The sequence below is a fragment of the Myotis daubentonii genome, chromosome 15, assembly GCF_963259705.1.
Source record: "Myotis daubentonii chromosome 15, mMyoDau2.1, whole genome shotgun sequence".
NCBI lineage: Eukaryota > Metazoa > Chordata > Mammalia > Chiroptera > Vespertilionidae > Myotis > Myotis daubentonii.
Window position 1 is genome coordinate 1,055,971 of NC_081854.1, and position 26,021 is coordinate 1,081,991.

At 51.4% G+C, this 26,021-nt stretch overlaps 2 protein-coding genes across 7 annotated transcripts in view; both read right to left on the bottom strand.

Annotated features, from left to right (window-relative positions):
* LOC132216450 (zinc finger protein 501-like) overlaps positions 1-9,564 on the bottom strand; it is a 33,180-nt gene extending 23,616 nt beyond the window's left edge. For 2 of the 4 annotated variants that reach the window (XM_059665649.1, XM_059665648.1), the window contains exons 1-2: positions 8,512-9,564; positions 5,562-5,685 (exon numbers count right to left, since the gene is read on the bottom strand). In XM_059665649.1, the coding sequence (XP_059521632.1) occupies positions 5,562-5,682 (121 nt within the window). In that variant the 5' untranslated portion in view covers positions 5,683-5,685; positions 8,512-9,564. Of the gene's footprint in view, positions 1-1,791; positions 4,420-5,561; positions 5,686-8,511 lie in introns of those variants that run through there. The other 2 variants (XM_059665650.1, XM_059665651.1) reach the window with 2 other exon arrangements.
* A 4,983-nt stretch (positions 9,565-14,547) lies between these two features.
* On the bottom strand, positions 14,548-25,658 carry LOC132216460 (zinc finger protein 551-like). Of its 3 annotated transcripts, none has more exons than XR_009448759.1 (4): positions 25,376-25,648; positions 21,558-21,681; positions 17,415-19,285; positions 14,548-16,578 (listed from the first exon to the last, which is right to left on the bottom strand). XR_009448759.1 is itself a non-coding variant. In XM_059665679.1 (4 exons), the coding sequence occupies exons 1-4, from the start codon at positions 25,451-25,453 to the stop codon at positions 16,456-16,458; spliced, it is 396 nt and encodes a 131-aa protein (XP_059521662.1). In that variant the 5' UTR covers positions 25,454-25,658; the 3' UTR covers positions 14,548-16,455. The 3 variants fall into 3 exon arrangements, 2 of the variants coding, with proteins under 2 accessions (XP_059521662.1, XP_059521661.1); XM_059665679.1 differs by having other exon boundaries at positions 19,215-19,285; positions 25,376-25,658; XM_059665678.1 differs by having other exon boundaries at positions 14,548-19,285.
* Between the last annotated feature and the right edge of the window lie 363 nt (positions 25,659-26,021).

The window sequence follows — 26,021 nt, forward strand, 5'->3', positions numbered from 1 at the left end:
GATGGCGAACCTATGACATGCGTGTCAGAGGTGATACATGAACTCATTTTTTGGGTTGGCTTTTCTTTCTTAAATGGCATTTAAATATATAAAATAAATATCAAAAATATGTCTTTGTTTTACTATGGTTGCAAATAGCAAAAAATTTCTATATGTGACACGGCACCAGAGTTAAGTTAGGGTTTTTCAAAATGCTGACACGCCGAGCTCAAAAGGTTCGCCATCACTGCTCTAGGCAAACCAGGCTACCTGAGGAGGAGGCTAAGTCCTCCCACAGCAGCTACATTCCAGCCAGGACCCCACTTCCTGATCCTGGTTGTCCGAGCCAGCCACAGTGACCCTTAGCTTCCAAATGGGCAGTGCATGCTCCCCACATGCCACCCACGTGGACTCTGTCACCCCTTCCCAGGGAGACCCCCTGACCACCCCTCTTCTCCTTCCCCCTGAGCTCCTGCCGCCTGCCCTTGCTATCCTGGCCCAGTCATTGTGGGATGTCCTCCACTAGAACGCCAGTTCCCAGGGGCAGGGGACTCTGTATTTCCAGGGTCTGGGACAGTTGGGCCCAATAGTGTCCATGCCCTTGGACCTTCATCTCATCTGTGCCCGCCCTTGGGTGGGCCCCGTCGATCCAACCAGATGCAAGTTCTCATCACCAGAGCTTTCCCTCAGCCCTCCCACCCAAAGACCCTGCCCCCATGTGCTGACAGAAAACACCCTCACCAACCCTGGGCTCGTCCCCCACCTCTCTGCTTCCTCAACCACACACCCCAGCAGTACATCGTCCCCCAGATTCCAGGACTATCACCTCATCTCAGAAGCAGGGGTCTCCTCTGCACAGGCCAAACATAGGGAAGCGGGCACACCACCCACAACACCCCGCTCTCCCTCCAGGGGGTACCATATTGAGACCAAGCCTCACCATCTGGAACCGCATGTTTTGCGGAAGGTTCTCACCATTGAGAATGTACAGCACCATTTCCTGAGGCATCTCGGCAACCTCCAGGACTGTGTGTGGGGGGGGCGGGGAGGGGGGAGGAATCTATATATATAAAAACCAAGCGACCAAAATGACCAACAACTGGAACGACTGGAGCGACCAGTCACTATGACGTGCACTGCATCTGGCCCACTGGCTCAATGGGGCAGGGCCAGTCGGCCAACTTCCCACCTCCCCTCTCCCTTGCTGGCCGGCTCCAGCTGGCCCTGATTGGGGCAGGCCGGCTGGACCCACCCATGCACGAATTCATGCACCGGGCCTCTAGTTTTTAATAACATCAAAGTGGAAAATTACCCCCACAATTCAAAAACAGAGACTCAAAGACCACCAGTGGGCCTCAGGGGTGTGGGCTGGCCAGGGGCTGGACTTCCAAAAGGAGAACTGATTTGGGGCCCAAAGCATCAGGGGGCTTCTCCCGGATGCAGAAGGAAGTTCAGTTGCAGAGGGGCAGGGGAGAGCAGGCTGGAGAGGCCTCTGGATGGAGACAGCAGAGCCCTGGAAGCTCCTCTCAGGCGGACACTGAACCCCAATCCCTCCCAGGGGCCTGCCTTGGGCTCCTCTCTGCCAGCTCCTGGGCAGGACACAGCATGCCCAGCTGCAGGGGGAACATCCCGGGCAAAGGCGGGAGACAATAAGGAGAGGTGGGCTGTACAGGCAGAGGCCCATCTCAGCGAAGCAAGGTGGATGGTCCTTTTTAAGAGAGAGTGGAAGGGAGGATGAGACAGAAATAATGGGTGGGTGTCTCCCGCACCAGCCACAATGTGGTGCTGGGGATCAAACCTGCAAAATCGAACCACAAAGTCAAGTGGTCTTTATTTCAAGGTGTTGGGCACTAATGCAAAATCAGCCAATATTGGACAAAGAGTGATTTTCTGCTGTCCCTTCAGAAGCACACAGTTTGGGATCCCCACAAGATCTGGTAGCTCTCCATGCTGACAGGTCACCACTGTGCTTGCAAATCATCCCAGGCAGTGAATAGGACCAACAAAACTGAAGGTACAAAAGCAAAAACACCGTTACAAAAACATCACAAACCAGGGCAAGCGGTGTGCAGGTTGGTGAAGTAGAACCTGAAACAATTCATCACAACGAAATGCAAGACCCACACTGTCCTTGAAATAGGTAGCTCTTCTTAGCTGAGGATGGGAGCTCTGGATGAAACCTGGGTCAGGTGCATTTCCTGGTCAGATAGTAAGGATTGAGGATCCTGCCAAGAGCTCAGAGTGTTCAAAATTCACTTAAGCACAAGGGAGAACACAGAATTCCTTTCCCCTGAGCACGCAGGGGTGGTGACTGGTGCACACTGTTCAGGTGAGCCAGGTGGTAGAGGAGGTCACTTCAGCCACAAATACTCACAGTAACATCAACGAGGTAGGTCTCAGCACATTAGCAAGTGCAATGCAGCTCTTTAAAGCCTCCCTTGTATCACAAACTTTTGAGGAACCTAGCAGAGTGTATGTTCCTTTAAAAGACGATTATAGCCTGGCGGATGTGCTCAGTGGTTGAGCGTTGACCCAGGAACCAAAAGGTCGCTGGCTTGATTCCCGTCAGGACACATGCCAGGGTGCCCTGCTTGCAGGCTCAATCCCCAGTTGGGAGGCGTACAGGAGGCAGCCAATCAATGATTCTCATCATTGATGTTTCTAGCTCTCTCTCCCTCTCTCTCTAAAAATCAATAAAAATATATTTTAAAAAATAAATAAAAGGGGATTATATTCAGGTAAATAAGTCAGTCTCTCCTTCAGTGTCCTTGAAGCGGGCCAGGAGCCTGGGGAATGGGGAAGATAAAACATTCCCTGCACACTTAAGGCTTTTCTCCAGAGTGAACTCTGTGGTGTCGAATGAGGGCAGAGGTTCGATGGAAAGATTTCCCTACGTTCAAAAGGTTTTTCACCAGTGTGACCTCTCTTGTGCCTAAAAGATTTCCCACATACATTACACTCAAAAGGTTTTTCTCCAGTGTGAACTCTCTGGTGTTGAGTGAGGGTACACCTTTGCCTGAAGGACTTCCCACAATCAGGACACTCATGGATTTCCTCCAGTGTGAACTCTCTGGTGATGTGTGAACGCAGTTAAGTACCGGAATGACTTCCCACATTCACGACACTCAAAAGGTTTCTCACCAGTGTGAACTCTCTGGTGTTGAGTAAGTGAACTGCTATGCCCGAATGACTTCCCACAATCACTACACTGATATGGCCTTTCTCCAGTGTGAACTCTCTGGTGTTGAATAAGGGTGGAGCTTTGTCTAAATGACTTCCCACAATCACTGCACTCATAAGGCTTTTCTCCAGTGTGAACTCTGTGGTGTCGAATGAGGGAAAAACTTTCTCTAAAAAACTTCCCACAGTCAGTACACTCATGGAGCTTTTCTCCACTGTGAACCCTCTGGTGATGTGTGAGAGTAGATAAGAACCTGAATGACGCCCCACATTCACTACACTTATAAGGTTTCTCACCCGTGTGAACTCTCTGGTGTTGAGTAAGTGAACTGCTATGCCCGAATGACTTCCCACAATCACTACACTCAAAGGGTTTCTCACCAGTGTGAACTGTCTTGTGTCGAATGAGGGTAGAGCTTTGTCTAAATGATTTCCCACAATCACTACATTCAAAAGGCTTTTCTCCAGTGTGAATTCTATAGTGTCGACTGAGGGTAGAGATCTGTCTAAATGACTTCCCACAATCACTACACTCATAGGGCGTTTCTCCACTGTGAACTCGGAGGTGTCTAGTTAAGTAAGACCTTTGATTGAAGGCCTTCCCACAATCCGTACACTCAAAGGGCTTTTTTCCAGTGTGAACTCTCCTATGCCGAATGAGGTTAGAGATTCGTCTATAAACTTTCCCACATTTGTTACACTCATAATTCACTTCTCCGGAGCAGACACTCTGAGTAACAACTTTCTGGGTGTGGCTGGCAGCTTTGTCACATTCATCCCACTGGTGCAGACTTTCTCCACTGAGAAATTCCTGTGAAATCTCACTGCCACTGTGTGGCTCCTCAGTGTCGAGAGGGGCCTGATGCTGGAGAAGCTCTGAGATGGCTGGCGAGTCTTCCCCAACCTCCTTATTGGGTGAATGCACCCAAGATGAGAAGAAGCTGCACCTGGTCACAAATGAGGCCCTGTCCACAGCTTCTTTCCAGGGCTTCTCTCCACTGGCTTCCCCCTGCTGCTGGCGAGGGTTTGCACCGAAACAGAAGTCTCTCACACATGCGTCACTGAAGAAGGCTTTCTGCTCAAAGTCTGCTGTTTGTGACTCAGTCAGGTGCAGAATGTCTTTGAACACTGAGAAACACCTCCCACAGAGATGGGTCCTCTGGGTTGCTGGCTCTGTCTTAGAAGCCCTGATCTGTGACTCCCCTTGTACACATACACTCTGCTCAGAACAGGCCTCCTCATCTGTTTTATGCCAACAACCTGCAAACAGAGAAATGCTGAGTAAATGAATGTTGGTTGTGGTGACAGGGGAAGTCCAAATAGAAAAGTGTTTTGCACATAATACATGGGTTCCGTGCAATTGTCTGAAAATAAGAGAGGGGCAGGAAGGATTAATAAGAGCCCTAACCGGTTTGGCTCAGTGGATAGAGCGTCGGCCTGCAGACTGAGGAGTCCTGGGTTCGATTCCGGTCAGGGGCATGTACCTGGGTTGCAGGCACATCCCCGGTGGGGGATGTGCAGGAGGTGGCTGGTCAATGTTTCTCTCTCATCGATGTTTCTGACTCTCTATCTCTCTCCCTTCCTCTCTGTAAAAAAAAAAATCAATAAAAAATATATTAAAAAAATAAATAAATAAGAGGCTACTGTGAAGTCTGGGCCACTGAGGATCACAAAACAGGGAAACCCTCACCAGAAATATAACACAACACATGGCAAGGACCGCGTGGAAGAGAAGCCAGATCTCCACCTCAGTCTTCTGCTAACAGTGCTCAGCAGGGCTTGTTTGCTGGTGACAGGGGCAAGCTGTGCAGGAGGTTGGGTAGGTCTTTTTCCAAATAAAATTCAATAAAGGAGTAGGTGATTTCAAGGACTGCATAAGCACATATGTGCGCCTCATAACACATGTGCAGGTTCATGCTGAGGAGTACTGCAGAGGCAGCAGTGCAGAGGGACAGGTGATGAAGAGGCGAGCAGTAGCAGTTCTTGCAATAGTGTTCAGGAAAGAGAATTTTACAAACAACTAAGGAGGTCTTACGGTAACAGGCCATGGCTCATGTCAGGAAAGACCATAACCTGGCACAGGCCGTCACACAGAACCTTGAACCAGAGGAAGGGGGAAGAAGTGAAAGCCCTATATGTGGACAGTCACCCTCCCAGGAAGAGAATGTGCAAGGTGGGACCCAGTAAGCTCAATGCAAGACTCCTGACTCCCGAACACTTCCTGTACTTTTTGGGGCAACGGGTGTGAGGGATGTTCCTGGAGTCCTTTGCTCAGGGCTCTCCACAGAGCTCATCCCTGGCAGCCATAGCGCATTTGACAGGACAGTGGGGGGAATTAGCAGGGCCTATGGTCTGGCTATGGGACATCACCTCAGGACACTGGGGGAATGTGAAGGTCTTACCTGCAGATGACACCAGTGCAAACACTTCCAGCATCACATCGCAGTACAGAAGTCTCTGAGCCTCATCAAGGAGCCCCCACTCCTCCTCGGAGAAGGCAACGGCCACGTCCTCAAAGTCCATATCCTGTTGTGATGGGGACAGCACAGCCCATGATCAAATCTTCTCCTAAGATCCCAAGTCTGGCATACTCCCCACCCTCCACATCCATTTGTTTCCTCTATTCCACACATGAGAGAAGATAGCAGGCCTTTGTCCCATCAAAGTCACTGTCTTCTTAAATTCCTACTGAAATTTTGTCTTCCCATAACAATAAAGGCAGTTGAGCAGAGAGAAAATACCTGAGCTCTGGGCCTCCCATGTAGGCCACACTGCCCCTTGTCAATACAGTGGGTGTCAAGAACATAGGGTGAGATGCTGGCCATAAAGACAGTGTGAGTAATTTGATACTGGTCTTGTCAGGCGATACCCTCGTAGTCCCCAAGATTGTCCTCAAAGACACCGAAAACATGAGATCACACTTCACCCTTACAGCCCCAGTCCCGGGTGCTGAGGCCCTCACTTTGCACTACCTGCTGCTCATATTCTTTGAACCACACGTCTCTCACACAGCTTCCTTCCCACAGGTACAATGTCAAATGTAACACAAATATGTCGTGATGAGCACAGTTTATTTCCTAATCATCTTCTTTTCCAACATCGTAGTTCACCACCTTCATACTCTATTTTTCTCTTTCCCTTCTCTCTCACCCATGCCAGTGGAGATTTTCAAGCGCAGGTAACACTGACTTATGCTCTCATTCCAATGGATCAGTGGGTCAGCCCTCAACAACAAAAGACAGGAGGGTAGGTAAATGGCAAACCTATGGAACTGGCACGCAGCACCACAACACCACTCTTTTCAGGCAATTTCCCTAAAATCCCCCTTATTGTATCAGCCAGACACCAGCAGAAATAGACTCACCTTCATTCACTCTTATGTCAATATCAGGGCCCTGTGGCCATGAATTCATTCTCCCTCACCAAGGGCACATGACTCTTTCTCCCACACCTCTCTCACACCTGCACTCCCACAGCCCCCACAGGCATCTCCTTGGCCTCGTACTCATTACTCAGCAGGTGTGGTCCAGAGAATGCTTGCCAAATTCAAACAGGATCAAGTCCTGCCCAGACGCTGAGAGTCCTCACTCATAGAGGCAGCCTGGAGTCCTGCTACGAAGGCCTCTCTCCATGACTCTATTTTCCTTCAACCTCAATTATTGAGAAACACAATCAGATCTCAGATTCCCAGAGCCCACCTCGCCTGGTGCTGCACCTGATGTCCCTTCAGGAGTCACAGCCAACATATCTCCCCTTACCCATCACTCAACTCCAAGCCCCGATGGCTCTCTGCCCCAAGCCCAGTGAGTCTCACAGATGACCACTCAAGCCTCTAAGCTAATCCACAAGTCTGACTGCAACAGCCCAGGTCACACCAAGGGTCACAGCCAAAATCCCCGTGAGTGTTTAGAGAAGTAACTATGTACCAGCCTTAGTCTCATCCTGTGTGAATTACTCTTCAGCCTCCAATTCATCTCATGTCCACTCATCTTTTAAAGGCCTTGACCACTGCAAAGCCATTATCTCTTCAACACTCTACATGACCACTCTGTCCCTTTGCTGTGTTATGACACCCACCTCCCACAAACAGGGGCCCCAGCCGGAAACCAGACCTCAGGGTCACACTGATCCTCTGAGCTACCACTACCATTACCATCCTGACCATGGATCCCTGTATTAAAGTGACCTACGGTCCTGGCTGATTGTGTCAGTTGACTAAGCATCAACCCACCACTAAGAGGTCGAAGATACAAACCAGTCTCAGTCAAGTCCCCTGCCTGGGTTTGGGACTGGATATACATAGGGGTCATCCAGGAGGGAACTGATCCTTGTTTCTTTCTCATGGAAGAATTACTGCACTCCCACAGCCCCAGCCCCCATAGGCATATCCTTGCCTATGCCTCTTGCTTCCTTTCTACATTTAAAGTTAATCAAATTATATATATATATATATATATATATATATATATATATATATATATATAAATTTTATTACTTTAACGGTATATTTTTATTGCTTTCAGAGAGGAAAGTAGAGGGAGAGTTAGAAACATCAACGATGAGAATCATTGATCAACTGTCTCCTGCCCACCTCTACTGTGGATTGAGCACCCCACCCAGCCATGTGCCTTGAGAAGAATCAAACCTGGGATCCTTCAGCCCACTGGCCAACGCTCTATCCACTGGGCAACACCAGCTAGGTGTGTGTGTGTGTGTGTGTGTGTGTGTGTGTGTGTAGTTTAAAGTACAACTGCCAGTTCCTGACCCAGCTCCGTCTTCACTCTGAGCCTTCGCACATTCTGGTCCCTGTGTCGGGGAGGAACCCCCACCTCTCATTCCACTCGTTGCCAAAACCAGGGTCCACGTCACAAAGCCCCAGCCGTGGCCTCAGGACTCTGGGCTGAGTGTCCCCGGGGCCGGGGCGGGAAGAGGGGCCGACGGCCCAGGACCCCACGACCTCAGAGGCCACCAGAGAGTGAGGCCCTGACAGGAGCCCCCCAGCCCCGTCCCCCCGCGGCTCTGCCCCCGCAGGAACCGGTGGGAACTCAAGGGCTGAGGGCCGGGCACCCACCCCAGGACCCAGGGGCTCCGGCTGCTCAGGGCCCTGGCCCCGCCCCGGGCGGGTGATGCCCGCCTACCTCGGGGCTCACGGTCCCCCTTTATTCACAGCCACCCCCGGCCCCGGCGCCCTGAGCAGGAAGTGAACCTCCTCCCGGACCCGCCGCTCGGCCTCTCTGTCGCCTTTAGACACAAACCAGGCCTGGGTGCCCCCCTCCCGGCTCAGCCCCCCACGGCCTCCCCCGGCGGCCCCGCAGCCCGTCGCCCTCCTCCCCTCACACCCCGGGGCCCCACTGCGCTGGACGCTGCGCCCTGGGCGGCGGGACCCGCGCGGCGCCGGCCCCGAGGCTGGAGGGTCCGATGGGGTGAGGCCGAGGGGCCTCTGTCGGCGGAGAGGAGTCGGGGAGCCTCGGGGACCCTGGTCCCGGGTGTTGGGGCTCAACCAGCCTCAGAGACACCCTGTCCCGCGGGGGCGCTGCCTTCTCCTACCCGAGACCCATGGGCTGAAGACCGAGTCCCAGAACAGAACAAAAAAAATCCAAATGTCCGCGGGGAGGAGGACGCCGGAAGTCCCGCCCTAATGGAATGAGCAGCCACCAAAATGCGCTTTACCTCCGCTGACTTGAGCGCATTGCTTTCTGGGTAATGTAGTCTTTCAGCCGCCCAGGGCCTCGTTAGTGACCAGGTGCACCTTCTTCTCATCTTGGGTGCCTTCCACCAGCGGGGAGGGTGGGAAAGTCTTCCCAGGCATCTCAGGGCTTCTCCGGCACCAGGCCCCTCTCAACGCTGAGGAGCCGCACAGGGGCAGTGAGATTTCACAGGAAGTTCTCAGTGGAAAAAGTCCTCACCACCATTGGGGCGAAAGTGACAAAGCCGCCAGCCACAGCCAGGAAGTTGTTCAACGTCAGGGTGTCTATTCTGGAGAAGTGAAGTATGAGTCTAACAAATGTGGGAAAGGTTTTTTTATTAATACATATATTTTGCCCTGGCTGGTTTGGCTCAGTGGATAGAGCATCGGCCTGCGGACTGAAGGGTCCTGGGTTTGATTCCGGTCAAGGGCACATGCCCGAGTTTCCACCTCAATCCCCAGTAGGGGGTGTGCAGGAGACAGCTGATCAGCGATTCTCATCATTGATGTGTGTGTGTGTGTGTCTCTCCCTTCCTTCCTCTCTGAAATCAATAAAAAAGTACATTTTAAAAAATAAAATCAAATACATATATTTTGCCCTGGCTGGTTTGGCTCAGTGGATAGAGTGTCGGCCTGAGGACTGAAGGGTCCTGGGTTCGATTCCGGTCAAGGGCACATGCCTGGGTTGCAGGTTCGGTTCCCAGTGGGGACTGTGTAGGAGGCAGCTGGTCAGTGGTTCTCTCTCATCACTGATGTTTCTGTCTCTCTCTTCCTCTCAGAAACCAATAAAAAAAATTTTTTAAAGTAATTTAGCCCTGACCGGTGTGGCTCAGTGGATAGAGCGTCAGCCTGCGGACTGAAGGGTCCCAGGTTCGATCCCGGTCAAGGGCATGTACCTGGGTTGCAGGCACATCCCCAGTGGGGAATGTGCAGGAGGCAGCTGATCGATGTTTCTCTCTCATCGATGTTTCTAAGTCTCTATCCCTCTCCCTTCCTCTCTGTAAAAAATCAATACAATATATATTTTTTAAAAGAAGACATTTAGGCATATCTCTGCTCTCATTCAGCATCAGAGAGCTCACACTGGAGAAAAGCCATATGTGTGTAGTCACTGTGGGACGTCCTTCAGTCAAAAGTCTACACTCCCTAAACACCAGAGTTCACACTGGTGAAAAGGCACATAATGGTAGTGAACGAGGGAACACTTTTTGGTGCAATGACGACCTCCTAGTCCACAAGAGAGTTCACACAAGGAAAGCCATAGGAGGGTAGTATTTGTGGGAAGCTGTTTAGCCCAAGCTCTAAGCTCACTGAACAGCACAGGGGTCACACTGGCGAAAGGCCATGAGTGTAGTGAATGTGGGAAACGTTTAGCAGAAAACCAACCTCCTTAGACACCTGACTGTTCATAAGGGAGAAAAGCCTGCACGTGTGCAGGGAATGTTTTCCTTTTCTCACTGAGGATGACAACACGGAAGGGGTCTCTTTGATACACATTTAACGGAACATAAACCCCCTTTATCACAACATACACTACGCTGGGTTCATCGTCAGTCTCAGGTTCAAGTGAGGCTTTAAGGAGCTGCATTGCCCTTGCTTTACAGGTCTCAGCTGTGCCCGCCCGTGGCTGCTGCTCCTCACTGGAGCCTTCCTTCAGCCCACCCACTGCAGACCCTGCCCCATGTGCTGGCCAGAACCACCCTCACCAACCCTGCCCAAGCCCCCAACCTCTCCGTCAACCACACACCCACAGCCCACTGTCCCCCAGAGCCTCACTACAAGGGAAGGGCTCTGCTCTGCACAGGCCAGAATCAGCCAGGTGGGCACACCAACCAGAATGCACCCCACAGTGTGGGATCATGTTGAGACCAACCCTCTCCTGCTGGGAACGCTTGCAGAATGTTCTCAGCATTGAAAAGACACAGAACTAATTCCTGGAGAACCCATGGTATGTCCAGGACAGGTTGAGAATCGGGTATTTTTATTTAAATGAAAGTGGAAAGATACCCCCAAAATGCAAAAACAGACTCAAACAACACCCAGTGGGCCTCAGGGGTGGGTGTGGGCTGGCCAGAGGCAGGACTTTCCTAAGGGGAACTGATGTGGGGCCCAAAGCATCATGGGGCTTCTCCCAGAGAAAGTAGATTCAGATGCAGCGGGCCAGGGGCCTGGGGACGGGGAGACCAGGCTGGAGAGACTGGATGGAGACAGCAGAGCCCTGGAAGCTCCTCTCGGGCGGACACAGAACCCCAATCCCTCCCAGGGGCCTGCCTCGGGCTCCTCTCTGCCAGCTCCTGGGCAGGACACAGCGTGCCCAGCTGCAGGGGGAACATCCCGGGCAAAGGCAGGAGTGTGAGGACAGGGGGGCTGTGCAGGCAGAGCCCCATCTCAGCGAAGCAGGCAGGGTAAACGGTCTTTTTATTATAATCCTCACACGGCATTTTCCCATTGATTTTTAGACAGAGCAAAATGATGTGGGTGGGAGGAGAGAGAGGAGGGAGGAGGGAAGGGGGGAGAGAGAGAGAGAGAGAGAGAGAGAGAGAGAGAGAGAGAGAGAGAGAGAGAGAGAGAGAGAGAGAGAGAGATGAGACACACAGAATAAACGCCTCCTGCATGCGACCCAACGGGGCCAAGGATGGAACCTGCAACCGCAGTACATGCCCTTGCCTGGGAATTGAATTTGTTGCCCTTCAGGTGTGTGGGCTGACTCTTACCACTGAGCACACTGGCCAGCAAAGGTGGATGTTTACCCAGCAAGGGAAGAGCAGGGCCATTTCTTCTCTCTAGGTGGACAGATGTCGACAACCTCCTTTAGTTACTAACCTTCAAGGCACTTCCAACCCAGCATCGCCACCTGCTGGGCAGACGGGGAACCAGCCTCCGCAGAGACAGCTCCCTGGGCGGGGCAATGGCTGGACTCTACTAGGGATGACTAGGTTGAGCCTGCCTGTGTCACAAGCAATTTTGGAGCAAGTATCGACTCCCAGATCATGACCCCGTGGGAAGTCCTGCAGCAGAGCTTACCCCACTTCCCACTAACCATGGCCCCAGAGAACGGAGCGGCCACAGCCTGGACTGGGACTAGAGAGGGCCTCAGAGCCACACACATGGTCCAGCACAACTCTCCCTGGCAACTGCCCCGGGCACTTTCCTTCCCACACCCCCCTGCCCAGCTGCCACCGCTGCTGCCAGCCTTGACACTTTAGAGCAGCGGTTCTCAACCCTGTGGGTCGCAACCCCTTTGGCGGTCGAACGACCCTTTCACAGGGGTCGCCTAAGACCATCCTGCATTTCAGATATTTACATGACGATTCAAAACAGTAGCAACATGACAGTTATGAAGTAGCAACGAAAATGATTTTATGGTTGGGTCACAACATGAGGAACTGTGTTTAAAGGGCCAGAAGGTTGAGAACCACTGGCTTAGAGGAATCTGGGCTCCTCAACCCCCTGAATCAGAAATATCCCCGGATCAACCCCCGGCTGGAAGGTGCAGAGACCACAAGGGGCAGGTCCAGGCCCAGAGCTTCTCCCGGCCGCTGTGGTTTTAGTCGCAGGTGCACAGATATTAATAAAGATTACAAACCTAGACTTCACTTAATGTTTACTGAATGCTTAGACTTAAATGAGAGTGCTGGAGAATGTTAATAATGCACATTAAATGTACAAGTATAGCCCTAGGTGGTTTGGCTCAGTGGATAGAGCGTCGGCTTGTGAACTAAAAGGTCCTGGGTTCGATTACGGTCAACGGCAGGTGCCTGGGTTGCAGGCTCCATCCCCAAAAGGGAGCATGCAGGAGGCAGCCAATCAATGATTCTCTTTCATCGTTGATGTTACTCTCTCTCTCTCCTCTCCCTTCCTCTCTGAAATCAATAAAAATATATATATTTTTAAAAACCGTACAAGTATAGCCCTAGCTGGTTTGACTCAGTGGATAGAGCATCAGCCAGTGGACTAAAGGGTCCCAGGTTCAATTAGGGCCGGCTTGCGAGCCACATGCGGCTCTTTGGCCCCTTGAGTGTGGCTCTTCCTAAGCCTTAGGAGTACCCTAATTAATAACAATGTGCCTACCTATATAGTTTAAGTTTAAAAAATTTGGCTCTCAAAAGAAATTTTAATCGTTGTACTGTTGATATTTGGCTGTTGACTAATGAGTTTGCCGACCACTGGATTAGGGTCAAGAGCACATGCCCAGGTTTCAGGCTCAATCCCTAGTAGGGGGCATGCAGGAGGCAGCCAATCAATGATTCTCTGTCATCACTGATGTTTCTTTCCCTTCCTCTCTGAAATCAATAAAATATATACATATATATATATATATATATGTATTTTAAAAATATATAAGTATATAGTACATGTTGGTTTAAATTGCACATAGGATGAAAACTGAGAAAACAATTTTCCTTCCAATATTCAAAACCGAGGGTTCCATATGGCAAATAAGTCACTTGAATCACTGAAGAATGAGTGGAAATTCCAACATGTGCCTTAGACTATGCAGTCCTACTGGTTACAATAATACATTCATTCAAAAATTGGTAAAACATTCTGAGCAGACTTTTTACCGAAGGAGATAAAGACAGTGGAAATCAATGTACGAAGAAATGCTCACCATCAACAATTCTTAGGTACATGGAATTAGAACGAAAGCGAGTTCACACTATACTCATTTATGGGGCTAGTATTTAAAAAAGTCAACCAACCACTGCATGTGTTGGCAGAGTTGCAGAAAACCAGGAATTTTAATATACTGTCAGCTGGTGGGAAGGCAAAAGCAATGACCATTTTGGGTCACGTTTCTGCATATCTTAAAATGTAAAACATTCACCTATACAACATCTATCTATATAAAGAACTGAACACAAATATTCCCAGATTTATTTATAATACCCCAAACCTGGAAATAACCGAAATCTCAGACAGATCAATAGATACAGTGGTTATCCATAGAACATACTACTACTCAGCAATAAAAAAAAAAAAAATTAAAACTATTCACATAAGCATTTGTGTTGAGTCTCAAAATAACTGTGTAGCAAGAAGGAAACCAGTATTTGTTAGAGTACACACCTTCGCACTGGCCGGCTTGGCTCAGTGGTTAGTGTCGGCCCATGGACCGAAAGGTCACGGGTTCCATTCCAGGTCACAGGCATGTACCTCGGTTGCAGATTCGATCACCAGCCCTAGTCGAGGTGCATGCAGGAGGCAACCAATCGATGTGTTTCTCTCACATTGATGTTTCTCTCCAACTCTCACTGTCCCTCACCCTATCTCTAAAAATCGATGGAGGAATATCTTCGGATGAGGGTTAAAAAAATAACTGCACTTTGTTGCATGTCAGTTCTCATTTCCTGGGAGGACCAGCCTTGCCTCAGTGGCAGCAAAATGCTGTGAAGCAGTGAAGACTATTGCCATCGGAATCAACAGGAATGCCGACTGGTTAGAAAAGACACATCCTGGGATGGATTACAGCATTATCCTTCCTCTAGCTGTGAGGTCTTGCCTGTTGAGCAAACCTTGAGGTGAACACCGTAGAGGGGCCAGCGGAATCCGAAAAGCCATTATGTAATTTCCTCTGCCAATGATTTCAGCCACAGGAAACAGAATGGAGGTCCTGAGAACGTCCGTACGCGAAGATCACACAAGACCTTTGATCATTTGTGGATAACATTCAGAAGTGGCCCTTTTCTTTTTCTTTTAAATTTATTTTTATTGATTTGAGAGAGGAAGAGAGAGGGAGAGATTGAAACATCAATGATGAGAGAGAATCATTGACTGGCTGCCTCCTACATGCCCCCTGCATGCCTCATCATTGATGTTTCTCTCTCTCCCTTCCTCTTTTAAATCAATCCTACCCTATACGATAAAAGGGTATATGCAAATCGACCAGAGTAAGGACTGGTTGCTATGACGCACACTAACCACCAGGGGGCAGATGCTCAACGCAGGAGCTGCCCCCTGGTGGTCAGTGTGCTCTCACAAGCCAGGCTGATGACTGGCGAGTGCAGTGGACTGCCTCTGGGGCAGTGCTAAGGATGTCCGACTGCAGCTTAGGCCACTCCCCGTAGCCAGCAGTGAGACATCCCCTGAGGGCTCCGGGACTGTGAAAGGGCACAGGCCAGGCTGAGGGACCCTGCCCCCCCACCTCACCCCCCGCCAGTGCACGAATGTTGTGCACCAGGCCTCTAGTAAAAATATATTTTAGAACATAGTGATTCCCATTAAAGACCTAGCTATTCCTCTTTTCTTAGAAAATTAGGTTGGCAAGCTTATATGGACTTTACCATCTCTCTCCTCAAGACCTGAGAGGGGCAGCCTGGCCTCAGTGGCAGCAAATATTGACAAGCAATGAAGACTACTGCCATCAAAATCAACAGGAATGCTGACTACAGGATCATCCTTCTTTCTAGCTTTGTTTTCTTGCCTGTAGAGCAATAGCCTTGAGGTGAACATGCCAGAGAGGCAGGGGAAATAACAAAATCTGCCAATGACCTCGGCTACAGGAAACAGCTGTGGAGGTCCTCAGAATGCGGTGCCCACAGATTACAGAAGCCACAGGCCCTAGAACATTTGCGGATGAACGTTGAGAAGTGGCACCTTCCATCTAATTTACTGTAATGCCTTCTACCCAATATCCAGTGGAATCTCAGTTGTCGACTTAATTCATTCCAGAAAGCTTGTTTTTTAATATTATTTTTATTGATTTCAGAGAGGAAGGGAGAGGGAGAGAGAGAAACATCAATGAGAGAGAATCATTGATCGACTGCTTCCTGCACACCCACTACTGGGGATCAAACCCGCAACCTGAATATGTGCCCTTGACTGGAATTGAACCTGGGACCATTCAGTCTGCACGCTGACACTCTACCCACTGAGCCAAACTGGCTAGGGCCAGAAAGCATTTTGAAAAGTGATTTGTTTGAACACGGATTCATTTTCCCCCATTAAAAATAATGTAAATTTAAATAATCTGTTCCAGGCCCCTAAATGATTCCGTTTTAACATATCTTATATTCAGTACATGTCTACTGTACTATCCTATATAATAAAAGTGTAATATGCAAATCAACCAAATGGCCAAACAGCGGAACGACCATCCGGGTGACCATCAGGGACCATGCTATGACACCCTCTGGCACCAGGCCAGCCAAGGCAAGTGTGATGCGATTGGTTGGGGGCCTGGCCACTGCCCCATGATCACCCCGCAGAGGGAGGCCCAGGCCACCGGCTGGCAGGACAATCAATTGGGGGGCTCCATGATTGCCCCAAAGAGGGAGGCCCAGGCCACTGACAGGCGGACTGCAGCAGGTGGGTAGGGCTTCCCTCTGCAAGGGAAGCCCAGGTCCTGGGTGCCGGCAGCCAGAGGGAAGCCTGGGTCCCGGGTGCTGGAGGGAAGCCGGTGCCGGCAGCCAGGGAAATTTCGTGCATCGGGCCTCTAGTTTAATCTATAAACAAACACATCTTCTCTTAAATCTATCAAACCACCCCTACTAGCCTTACGGGAATCACTTACTAGAACAGCACTCCTCCCGAGGGCGAAGCAGCTTCCTTTTTCACGTGTCACTGCCGCAGAAATGCAGCCACCTGCTCTCTTCTCGCGTTTATCCAAATCACAACAGTTTTTCTACCTCTTCAGCGGCCTGTGAGCACTGCTTTGTGAGCATGTCCACACCCTTAGCAACATCAGCACACTTGTTGGCCTCTGTATGTTCTAAAATAGTGCTAATCTTCCACTTCGCCAGCAACAAGAGCAAAAAATAAATTAATTAAAACCCATGAACACATTCACAGCACAGTTTCCTGAGATGTAAATAAATGACGTTTAGGGGTCAACTGACTCGGTTCTCTCCTTTGTTTGTGGCCAAAGAGATACTTTTTGTCATGCTGACGTATCAGCTTGTAAGAATTGTCGGGTCTAGAACCGAAGTTTGTTTGAAAAACAGAGACCTATATTTTCTATGAACAACTTAGTCAAGAACCAAATTGTTCAATATGGGAGACATTCGAGAACGGAGGCTGGACTGGTAATAGTTTCTATCCCAACTGTTTTTGCAACTAACCCTCACGGACTTACAACATAGGACACCAGTCTAAGAAATTTAGCACATCGCGGGACATAACTCCCTTGCAGGACGTGGGGAGGAGGTCTCCTGAACATGGGTGGAATTATGCAATATGTAGTGTAAACAAGGGAATATAATATAGTTCACTGAAGCACAACAAAGGCCTCCTCTTCAGAGTGACTGTGGACTTCCCCAATAATCATGGCACTAGGACGCATATTAGGACCACAAAGTCACACAGCATTGCATTAAAAACCAACATGGGACAAAGAGCGATTTTCTGCCATTGTGCTGTGCCTTCTGAAACAGAAAGTTTGGCCTCCCTACAAAATCTGTTCACTTCTATATGCTGACAGATCACAATTCTTATGTCAAATCATCTTGCACAGTGACTACAAGCTTGAAAATTAAAAGCACAAAAGCGCCCTAGCCAGTTTCGCTCAGTGGATAGAGCATCGACCTGCAGACTGACGGGTCCAGGTTCGCTTCTGCTCAAGGATACATACCTCAGTTGCAGGCTCGATCCATGGCCTGGGTCCCTGGCAGGGGCTGGGGCACATTCAGAGGCAATCAATCAATGCGTCTGACATCAGTGTTTCTCTCTCTCTGTCGCTCCCTCTCCCTTCCACTCTCTCTAATCCTCAAGTGAGAATTAACAACAGCAGCAAAAGTACAAAAACAAAAAACTTCACAAAATGATCATAAATCAAAGCAGTTTCCAGGGTAGTGAATGATAACCTGGAAAAATTCACCACAGCATAATGTGCGAACAGCAATGTCCATGAGAAACACGACCTTCGCTGAGGACGGGGCCTCAGGTCCATCCCCTATCAGAGAGGAAGAATTGAGGATCCCGACCAGAGCTGAGTGTTCATAATTTTCCCCAGGCAAAAGCGAGGACACGGATGTCATCTTCCCTGAGCACACAGGTGTGACGGAGGCACACGGTCCAGAGGAGCCGGGTGGGAGAGGTGAAATGGTTCCAGCCACAAAAACCGGCAGTGACATCCATCAATCTGGTAATAGCCCTTGCAGGTTACGGTGCAATGCAGCCCCTTAAAGCCTCTCGTGAACTTGACTCATCAGGAACCTAGCAGAGTGTATGTTCCATGAACAGGAAGTTAAATTCAGGTAAATAACTCTGAGTCTCCTCCGTGTTGTTATGCCTAAGGCCTTTCTTCAGTGTGAAGTCTCTGGTGTCTAAGGAGGTTAGATGTGCGGGTAAAAGACTTCCCACATTCATTACACTTATAAGGTCTTTCTCCAGTGTGCACTCTTTTGTGTTTAATGAGGGTAGAGCTTTCTCTGAAGGTCTTCCCACAATCGCTGCACTCGTAGGGCTTTTCTCCAGTGTGAATTCTCTGGTGTGTGAGGAGGTTGTATGTGCGGGTAAAAGATTTCTCACATTCATTACACTCGTAAGGTCTTTCTCCAGTGTGCACTCTTTTGTGCAGAATGAAGTTAGTCCTTTGTCTGAAGGACTTCCCACAGTAACCGCATTCATATGGCTTCTCTCCAGTGTGAATTCTTTTGTGTTGAATGAGGGCACAGCTTTGTCTGAAGGACTTTCCACAATCACTACACTGATATGGCTTCTCACCAGTATGAATTCTCTGGTGTCGAATGAGATCAATTTTATAGCCAAGGCATTTCCCACAATCACTGCACTCGTAACGCTTTTCTACAGTGTGAACTCTCTGGTGTGGAATGAGGAAATCTTCGCCGTGAAAGCATGTCCCACAAACACTGTATGTATCCGGTTTTCCTCCTGTGGGAACCCTTCTATGTGGAGTGACCTTCCCACACTTGCTACACTCATGAACCCCTTCTCCAGAACAGGTACTCTGCCGTTGATCAAGGTTCTGATTGTGGAGAGCAGCCTTTTCACACTCACCCGACACATGACGACTTTTTCCACTGTGAGCGGCCTGCCCACCCTCACTGCCACTGTGTGGGCCCTCAGTGATAAGAGTGGACTGGAGCTGGAGAAGGCCGGAGATGGCTGGAAATTCCGCCCCAACATCCTGACGCGTGAAAGGCATCCCTGATGCACAGAAGCTGCCCCTGGTGACCGAGTCGCTGTCCGCATCTCCTCTGCAGGGCTTCTCCCCACTGGCTTCCTTCTGTTGCTGGGTAAAGTCTGCACTGAAGCAGGAGCCGCTCGCAGAGGCAGCTCTGAAGCATGTTTCATTTTCAAGGTTTGCTGCTTGGCACTCATTCAGGTGCAGAATATCTTTGAACACTGAGACACCCCGCCTGCAGGGGTGGGTCCCCTGGGCTGCTGGCACTGTCTCAGAAGCTCTTACCTGTGACTCTCCTTCTACAGACACACTCTGCGCAGAAGGGGCCTCCTCATCTTCTAACTTATGCCAACAACCTGAAAGCAGAGAAATGCTGAGCACACAGATGTTGACTTTAGTGGGAGGGGGAAGTCCCATGACAAAGGACTGTCAGACATAATACAATGGTTTCATGGGATTGTCTGAAATAAGAGACCTGGCCCTGGCTGGTCTGACTCAGTGGATAGAGCGTCGGCCTGCAGAATGAAGGGTCCCGGGTTCGATTCTGGTCAAGGGGACATGCCCGGGTTGCAAGCTCCATCCCCAGTAGGAGGTAAGCAGGTGGCAGCTGATCCATGATTCTCTCTCATTGTTGATGTTTCTATCTCTCTCTCTCTCTCCCTTCCTCTCTGAAATCAATAAACAAAATATCGATATATTTTTTTTTTAAGTAAGTAAAATAAGAGCCCTGAAGGCAGGTTGAATAATGTGCAGTTGTGCAGTGCTGGGCCTCTGAGGATCACAAAGTAGAGGAGACCTCCCCAGAAAAAGGACACAGAGATGGCGTGCAGCACAAAGAGAAGCAGGAAGTCCAACTCATTCATCTGCTAACAGCGTTCAGCAGGGCTTGTCTGCTGGTGACATGGGCAAGCTGTGCAAAAAGTTCGTTATGTTTTTATCAAAGTAAAATTCAAATAATGAGTAGCCGGTGTCCAAGCACTACTGAAGGATGTATGTGCACCCCACAACACATGTGCAGATCAATGCTGGAATGTTCTGTAGAGCAACGGTCGCCAACCAGTGGTACGCCGACCAATGGTGGTCGGTGAGGTCCGAAAGGTTGGCGAGCGCTGCTGTAGAAGGAGCAGTGCAGAGGAGCAGGGGATGTTTGGAGGCCACAAAGGGGAAGGCAGTTAGAAGCCAGGAAGTCACCGATAAAACAACAAGTCAGCAAAGTGTCAAGTATGGGGAAGAAAAGGTAGAAATGAGGTGTGGTTAGTGACAAATACACGAAAGCACTATTGGACACACGACCTGTTCCTGATATAATCTGAGCGCAGCCTTTATGTCCTGGCATCGCCCAGTTGCCGTTCACCAGGGCAAGGTCTCCTCTGAGACCATCTTATCATGACTACCCTGTGAAAAAAACAGGGTTTTTTTTGTACTTTGTATCGTACAACTACTCAAAACCTAAATAATCAGAATGTTAATGGGAGATCACAATGGTGAGCGGCACACAATAGTCTTCAGGGAACAAAATATTGCAAGCAACAATTGAAGGAAGGGATTAAAAGAACAGCCCAGCCCTAGCTGGTCTGGCTCTATGGATAGAGCATCGGCTTCCAGACTGAAGGGTCCCAGGGTCGATTCCGGTCAAGAGCACATGCCTGGGTTGTGGGCTCAATCCCCAGTAGGGGGCGTGCAGGAGGCAGCCGTTCAGTGATTTTTTTCTCATCAATGATTCTCTCTCTCTCTCCTTCCTCTCTCCCTTTCTCTCTGAAATCAATAAAAATGTTAAAAAAAAAAACTAACAAAAAAAGAATAGCCCAGCCGGCGGAGCTCAGTGGTTGAGCATCTATCTACCTATGAACCAGGATGTCACAGCTCGATTCCCAGTCAGGGCACATGCACGGGTTGCAGGCTCGATCCCTGGTGGGGGACATGCAGGGAGCAGTCAATCAATGATTCTCATCATTGATGTCTCTCTCTCTCCCTTCCTCTCTGAAATCAATAAAAATATATAAAAAAACAAACAGAGAACTGCCCATGGCTTAGGGAATTAATAACCATGACGTGGCATGGCACACGCAGGCACAAAGCATAATTAGCTAGAGGAAAGGGGCAGAATTAGAGGCCAAGGACCCAGACAGTCATCCTGCAAAGCTGAGGGCAAACAAGGTGGGAGGACTCCTGACTCCCAGCATTTCCTGTTCTTTCTGAGGCAACTGTTGTGAGGGATGCTCAAGTGTGCATTGCTCGGGGCTCTCCATGCAGCTCGGCCCTGGCACCCACCGCCCACGACAGAAATGTGGGGGAAGTTAACAGAGTGCGTGGTCTGACTGTGAAAAGGACAGCGATACTTCGGTGGGGAGGATGGGGGGGAGGCAGGACACATCACCTAGGACCATGGTCGGCAAACTGCGGCTTGCGAGCCACATGCGGCTCTTTGGCCCCTTGAGTGTGGCTCTTCCTAAGCCTTAGGAGGACCCTAATTATGTTAATAACCATGTACCTACCTATATAGTTTAAGTTTAAAAAATTTGGCTCTCAAAAGAAATGTCAATCGTCGTACTGTTGATATTTGGCTCGGTTGACTAATGAGTTTGCCGACCACTGCCCTAGGACACTAGGAGAATGTGAAGGTCTTACCTAGCGATGCTGCAAGTGCAAAGATTTCCAGCATCACGTCGCAGTACAGCAGTCTCTGAGGCTCATCAAGGAGCCCCCACTCCTCCTGGGAGAAGGTGATGGCCACGTCCTCAAAGTCCATGTCCTGTCACAATGGGGACAGTTCAGTCCATGACCAGCTTCTCTCCTCGGACTGCAGGTTTGTCACACACCCCCACCCTCCACGTGCATCTGCTCCCTCTACTGCCCACATCAGAGAACATACCCGACCTTAGTGCGATACTCCTATTGACACTGTGTCTTCCCATCCCCAATGGGCAGGTGGGCAGATAAATGTCATCTAAGCTCTGGGCCTGGCAGGTAGGACCGCAGCACCCCCTCTTTTCAGGCAATTCCCCTGGGGTTCCACGCATCATTTCCAGACACGAACAGACCTGGGCTCAGCCTGCATTCACACACTCTCTCCAAGTGCACATCACACTCCCTCCCACACCTCCCACACCTCCCACACCTCCCACACCTGCACGCCTGCCCCGCACCATAGTCATCTCCTTGGCCTCCCTACTCGTACTCAGCACGTGTGGTCACACGGGATCAAGTGCTGCCCAGACTCAGAGGACCAGCACCTACAAAGGCGGCCTCAGTCCTGCATAAAGGCCTCCCACTGTGACTGCTCCTTGCTTCACCCTTACCGACCGGGAAGCACAGCAGATCCGACACGCACAGCGGCAGCTGATGTTCCCTCACCAGGCACAGCCTCTCTCTCTCCACCTCGCCCTCATTCAAGGCCAGCCCGCTGCCTTCTATCCCACGCCCAGCGCGTTCACAGATAACCACTTACGTACCTATGCTGATCAGCCAGCCTCCCTTCCACACCGCAGGCCACACCCGGAGGCACAGCCGCGTCCTGGTGACCCTTAGAGCAGTGGATCTGACCCTCAGTCTCGTCTTGTGTGAGTTACTCTTCCACCTCCACTCCACCGGACGTCCACTCAAGCCCTCGAAGGCCTTGGCCACCTGCTGAACCATATTCGCTCCCCACCCTCTACATGACCACTTTGTCCCTAATCTGTGTTGTGAGTCCCACCTCCCCCAGTCGGGCTCTAAGAGAAAACCCTGCCCTCAGGCCCACCGTCTTCTTCCCGGGGTAAGATTACAATGATTGCCCAGGCCAGTTTGGCTCAGTGGATAGAGTGTCAGCGGACGGAAGGGTCTCAGGTTTGATTCCAGTCAAAGGCAAGATCCCAGGCCCTAGTTGGGGCATGTGCAGGAGGCAACCAATCATTGTGTCTCTCTCACATGGATGTTTCCATCGCTGCCTCTCCCCCTCCCTTCCCCTCTCTAAAAATCAATGGAAAAAAATGTCCGTGGGTGAGGATTAACAACAACAGAAAGATTATCATTATCATCATGACCAGGATTCCCCATATTAAAGCATTCTACGGCGCCTGCCTGACCCATACCCTCCCCACTACCTGGGAGAGAAACTTCCATCCTGAACGCCTCCTCAGTTACAGATGCCCACGAACTGCTCTCTGAAGCATCTCACACCCTTAATAAACAAAAAATAAAACTCCTAATATCCCCAGTGACAATTACTCCTACTGCTGTGGTTTTTCCCAGCTCAGTTGATGGTGCTTCCATTCCTCTGGCTGCCAAAACCAAATTATCAAGGCATCCTTGATTGCTACCTCTCTCTCTGTCAAAGTTGAAAGAAGAAAATATAGCCCTAGCCGGTTTGGCTCAGTGGATGGAACATCGGCCTGTGGACTGAAGGGTCCCAGGTTCCATTCCGGTCAAGGGCACATGCCTGGGTTGTGGGCTCGATCCATGGTAGGGGGCGTGCAGGAGGCAGCCAATCAATGATGCTCATCATTGATGTTTCTATCTCTCTCTAACCTCTTCCTCTCTGAAATCTATATTTTTATTTTTTTAAAAAAAGAAAATATAGGTGGCCACACCTAAAACACAGATCCAGAGTCCAACTCTTTCCCACCTCCATGGCCACCATCACGGCTCAGGTACCATCACACTTGCCCTGACTACGGCAGCAGCCTCTCCTCCCTGGTCACACCTACACCGCCCTCCATGCTGCAGCCTCCTGAGACCCGGGTCAGATCCCCCGCCTCCACGGCTGCCAATCTCCCATGGCCCCCATCACCGGCAGACCAGACGCCTGACCTGTCACAAAGCTGCTCAGGACCTGATCCCGGACCCGCTGTCCCCAGTTCCCATGGGAAGAAAGGCCACCTGTGGGTGCCTGGACCAGCTCAGCCTCCCCTCCAAGCCCCTGCACGTTCTGGCCCCTGTGCCTGAGAGGACGGCCCAGGTCTCACTGCACACATTGCCAAAACCTGAGGCCACTTCATACCACCGTGGACCCGGACTTCAGCTCCTGTGCTTGGTGCCTGTTCAAGGTCCCCAGGTCCAGGGGCTGGAGAGCAACCCAACAGCCCCAGGACCCCACGACCTCAGAGGCCACCAGAGAGTGAGGCCCTGACAGGAGCCCCACAGCCCCGTCCCCTCAGCGGCTCTGCACCCGCAGGAACCGGTGGAACTAAAGGGCTGTGAGGGCCGGGCACCCACCCCAGGACCCAGGGGCTCCGGCCCGAGCTCAAGCAACGGCCTGGGGACAGGCTGGGAGAGGCCGGGGGAAGGTTGCTTCTCGGGGAAACGAGCACCTCCTCTTCTTGCCCAAGCTACCAGGTAACTGGGTACCAGGGATGTGCAAACCCCGAAGAGGGCCCTTCCCAATAAGAAGGCGAAGCCTGGCAGAGCGACCGCGTTGGGCCCTGCAGTCCGCTCCCCCGTCTTTTCTCTGCAGGGTCGATGGGGAGCTGGCCCCTCCCTCAGGGCTGGTCCTCGGGCGCCTCCTGCTGGGCTGCTGGGCTCACAGGCCCCGCCTTCCCGCCCGCACTGCTGTCCTCTCCCTTCTGGCCTGCGCTTCCTCACACTCTGTCTCCCACCGTGGGAGCCCTGCCTCACCCACTATGTCCCTCTCTGTTCGCATCCCTCCAACCAGCGTCCACAGCCCCAGCGCCCGGAGAATAAAAGCAAAACTGCTCATGCAGACCGTCACCTCACCTTCTCTGCTGCTTAAAAAAGATATATATCCTCACGCTAACCGGTGTGGCTCAGGGGACAGAGCGTCGGCCTGCGGACTGCAGGGTCCCGGGTTCGATTCCGGTCGGGGGCATGGACCTTGGTTGCGGGTGCATCCCCGGTGGGGGATGTGCAGGAGGCAGCTGATCGATGTTTCTCTCTCATCGATGTTTCTAACTCTCTATCCCTCTCCCTTCCTCTCTGTAAAAAAGTCAATAAAAAAAAAATTTTTTTTTAAAAAACCCTCACCTGAGGCTATCTTTTCCATTGATATTTAGAGACAGATTAGGAGGGAGGGGGTAGAGAGAGAGAAACATCCAGGCGAGAGAGACTGGGGAACCCGCAAGCGAGGCAGGTGCCCCTGACGGGGGCTCGAACCTGCGACCTTGGGGCCTGGGGGCCGACGCTCTAACCACTGGACAAACCCGCCAGGGACTCCTGGGTGCGTTTTAAATGTTTCCTCAGTGAGGAGGAAGGAGGGAGTAGGGAGGAGGACGTGGAGGGAGGAGGTGGGGGGAGGGGGAGGGGGCGAGGTCTGCGTGGCCTGACCAGAGAGGACCCGCACTCGCGGTGTCTCCGGGGCCGCTGCCCTCTATGGGCTCCGCCGCCAGCGTCTCCCGGGCCTCCGTTCCCCGGCTCCTCCCGGCTCCGCGGACCCCCCGCCGGTCACCCCCGTCGCAGCGGGTGTCGCCCCTCAGGGCCCCGGACACGGGCGCCCCCACGCGGGCTGCACTCACCTCAGCCGGGCGCCTCGGCGCGGACGCCACCATCGGACTCCGCAGACGCGCGGACTCCGCGAAGCCCGGAGGCTCCATCCGGGAGAGTGACCCCGCCGGGCACCTCCCGCCCAGCCTCGGACCCGCCCTGCACCGCGGGGACCCCTCCCCCAGCCCCCCGCCAACTCCCTCGGCGCCCCCTCGGGGGCGTCCGGGCCCCAGAGAGACTCTGACGCAGCGCACAGACTGGCGAGATCAAAACAGCCGCCCGGAGGAGGCTGCCGGAAGTCCCGCCCTCACGCTATGGGCACGCCCGAAGACGCCCCTGTTCTAGCTGCTCATTGGCTCCACGCTGCTCCGGGTGGCGCGTTGCACTCTGGGCATTGTAGTTTCCTCCGCCGCCCAGGGCTAGGGGCGGTAGAGTCTCAGTCCCGGGCGATTGAAAAGGTGTTTGGCCGCCGCGAGTGGCGCCGCGAGATGACGACTTCAGTTCCCAGCGGCGGTTCCCACGTTTCTGGAGAGTTTTGTCTGAACTGGCCACTAGTTTGGCGACATTATTGCAGACGCCGTGGGTCTCAGGCTGTGTCCCGAGGCGAGAACTCGTGTTTGTTTTGACCCGCGGCCACCGATCCCAATGGCCACCGATCCCGATCCGGCCGCAACACGC

Excerpts from the sequence above, each read along its gene's own strand:
- LOC132216460 (XM_059665678.1), bottom strand. The coding sequence starts at position 25,453 with ATGGAGCCTCCGGGCTTCGCGGAGTCCGCGCGTCTGCGGAGTCCGATG. Across the intron at positions 21,682-25,375 it reads CGCCGAGGCGCCCGGCTGAG|GACATGGACTTTGAGGACGT; the intron begins GTGAGTGCAGCC and ends CCATTGTGACAG. Across the intron at positions 19,286-21,557 it reads TGCACTTGCAGCATCGCTAG|GTTGTTGGCATAAGTTAGAA; the intron begins GTAAGACCTTCA and ends CTCTGCTTTCAG.